This window comes from Lucilia sericata, unplaced genomic scaffold (genome assembly GCF_015586225.1).
Source record: "Lucilia sericata isolate MDLA Ls3-8-SP2 unplaced genomic scaffold, ASM1558622v1 Contig001876F_arrow, whole genome shotgun sequence".
NCBI classification, from domain to species: domain Eukaryota; kingdom Metazoa; phylum Arthropoda; class Insecta; order Diptera; family Calliphoridae; genus Lucilia; species Lucilia sericata.
In genome coordinates, this window is record NW_023995765.1 from 82,501 (window position 1) to 85,801 (window position 3,301).

At 28.3% G+C, this 3,301-nt stretch overlaps 1 protein-coding gene and 1 pseudogene across 1 annotated transcript; both read right to left on the bottom strand.

The window, feature by feature from the left end:
- Positions 1–357, bottom strand: part of LOC119612940 — a 3,804-nt pseudogene extending 3,447 nt beyond the window's left edge.
- Positions 358–2,345: 1,988 nt separating this feature from the next.
- On the bottom strand, positions 2,346–3,297 carry LOC119612934 (protein amnionless-like; the record flags this gene model as incomplete). Its single annotated transcript, XM_037968827.1, has 1 exon — positions 2,346–3,297. A coding segment is annotated over one exon (882 nt), but the record flags the coding sequence as incomplete, so codon positions are not given.
- Positions 3,298–3,301: the final 4 nt, after the last annotated feature.

Genomic DNA, 3,301 nt, shown 5'->3' on the forward strand with positions numbered 1-3,301 from the left:
ATGGATTGTGCATATTGCTATCGGAGACCGGAAAATGTACGTAAGTATGATCATAATAAATGGAATAGGAAAATTGTACAGCAGCCGTCAAGTGTACCAAAATACGTAAGGTATTATAAATGCCGCCATACGCTGTTTCTGCCACTGAATTTACTTTACTTTTTGCCATTTTATTAAAATAAGTTTAATAAACAATTTCTAATTATTAAACACAAAAGACAATACTAAAATATTTAGCGTTTTATCTACTACCCCGAACAAAACCGTATTAAAAACACTTCTGAAAATTAATCAATTTTTTGGTGGATTGCGGATTGATTTAATAAAAAAAAGAACAGCAACAACAATATGCAATAATTCAAAGAGAATGAAATAAAGAGAAAATAAAAAACAGTATTGCCATTTTACTATTTTTAGAAGGGTAGACACAGAAGGAAAAGTTGGTAGTATGGGAAGTGGGTAGTTAGTTTTATAATTTTTTTTTTATTTTCTAATTGATTATTACATTTTTTACAAAAAAAAAAAAAAAAAAAAACTCAAAAAACAACTATTTTTAAATAATTTACAAAAATAGATATTTATACTGAAGAATTGGAAAAATATAAATATTTTTATTATAAAATTTAAAATAATTTATAAAATATACTATTTTTTTAATAAACATATTAATTATTTGTGAAGGATTTGTAAATTATTAGAAGTTTTGTGTTATGTACTTTACAATCATCTCTTTTAAGACTCCCAAATTACCCACATTTAATTTAATCATCATTACAATCTTAAACATGTAATAAGTCCTTAAAACTCTTTCTATTAGTTTTAGAAATACATAATTATGTATCTGACAAAAAGGAATTTATTATTAATAATTCCTTAACTAAATAAGGTTAGACACATACAACATGGTAGAATAGTTAAAATACATATTTACTATCTAAACAAATCCCCAACATGTTATTATGTATCATTAAAATGTTGGAACAGGGCGAAAGAATAAATAGATAGGAAGTACACCTGCTTACCTATCAACAATTACGCACTGATACATACATATTTATTATTAAACTGAACTCAATAATTTATTGATTTTTTTAGTTTGAAAAATTATTCTATGGTTAAAATAGAATACCTATGAATTATTTTTGAATAGGGAAATTATATGTACATAGGTATAAATAAAGTTAAATTACTTGCTAATGCATGTTGTATTTCTTGAACTTGAATCGTTCATAATGTGCATACAACCACTCAATCAATAATCAATCGTAAATGAATAGAAGATTTGTCAATGTGAAATGACCTTTTGTCCACTGGTAGAGGACACTTGGTTTAAAATCTTACATTTTAAGTGTCAAGGATGTAATTCTTTTGTAATGGAAAATCTTTTTGTATTGATTTACATATAAAGAAATAAATATATATCGAGGGACTATATTCAGTAGTCCCTATCTAAAATAATACAAGTTTTCAGGAGAGCAAAAAAAACTGTTTATTTCGCTAGTTAGTGAAGATTTTTAAATTTTTTCTTCTACAATATATTTCTACGACCATATACTAAACCCTTATATAAAAAGAATTTTAAATTTTGCATTATTTGCAAAATTATTCACAAATTTATATCAGATAGAGCTTATTTTCTACGAAAATATTCATTCAACCAACAGATAGAGAGTTTTTCATGGAAATATAAAATTTTTATTTGAATTAAAATCAATAAATATTATATTTTATACAATTTAATGGAGGAAAATAAACCAAGTTGTTGAAAAAGCAACAGATTATAATGTTTTGGTCCAAAATCAAAGTTATATGGTTAAACACGGACAATAAAATTGATTTAATTAGTATCATAATGAGCGATATCTCAAAAACTATTAGACCGATTTTAAATATTTTGACGGATTTGTGTTCAGCATGTCCAAATTATTAAGAAGACTTGTTTTGCAACAGAAAATCATCCAAAGGGATAGAGTTTGAAGCAATTTTTGGATAAGATAGAGGAGTTTTGCATTCAGAATTTTTCTTTTTTTAAGATAGAGAAATTTAAAAAAAGCTATAAAATTGCCAAAAAATATTTTTTTTCTTTGAAATTTATATCACTGATGCGGGATAGTTTGCCTGAATATTTTGCCATCAAAAATCTCATTTCATGAAAATGACAGATAGCGACTATTGGAATATAGTCCCTCGATATGTAGATATTTTTTTAACTTTTAAATGAAGATCGAAAATAAGGTTTAAATAAGCAAAAAAAGGGCTGCTAGTTTCTCGATGCTTAAATAAACGGGTTTTCAGCTCGCCTTTATTTCAACATTGAGAAAGTCTTCGAAAATTTACATCTTAAATTTTATATTATATGCATACTAACATTTATAATGTATATTTCAATATTAATATCAATAATCTATAAAATAATTATTCCACAGTTTCTTGTTCTTCGTCATCATCTTCAGATGAAGATTCCAATTTAATTTCCGTCAATTCCTGCTCTTCTTCCTCTTCCCTCTCCACACTATCGATGATATCAACACTTTCTATAACAAGCTGGGGAACTTCTTGAGCCACATCTTTTATAACATCTTCCTTTTGCAGCTCTTGCTTCGTTTCCTCTTTACGTGCAGCTGCTGCTTGTGATGTTGTCGGTACTTCACCAAACATGGGATTATCAAAGGCTTGCTCTCTAACACGGCCACTTTCGGGATCATATCCCATAGTAAAAGCTTTTTTTCTATTACTCTCCGCTGTCATAGTTTGTATACTAGCTCTGGTATTATCGAAGCGTGCGAAAACATTATTCGACCTATTGACAAATGCACGCCATAAACGGGGATCATAAACCCAGCGGGGGACATAGTGCAGATAACGATTGTCGGGTTGATAGTGAGCAAATATAACCAAAGCCACAATGCTAACGAATATTAAACATAATAGAATCAATAGCATTGAACCAAAAGTAACATTAGGATTATAGGGACGACCAGAAAATTCAAAACCATATATGTGTTGAGGTTCTAATTTCAATTTTTTAGACCAGTCTATGGTTTCATTAAGATATTTCATAAATTTTACACTTTTCTCAGAATAACCATCACGATCTACAATGATAGCCTGCAAATAATTGCCATAATTATGGGAATTGATGTAATTGACATAAAAGTCTATATCCTCTTCCAAAGATTGGGCCTTGAGACCTTTTGCTATAATATCTCGCAGCAAATTTAACATATCGTTTTCACAGTATTCTACAGCAAATTTTACGGTAGAGCCACATATGCCACAACAACTACCAAATGGTACAATT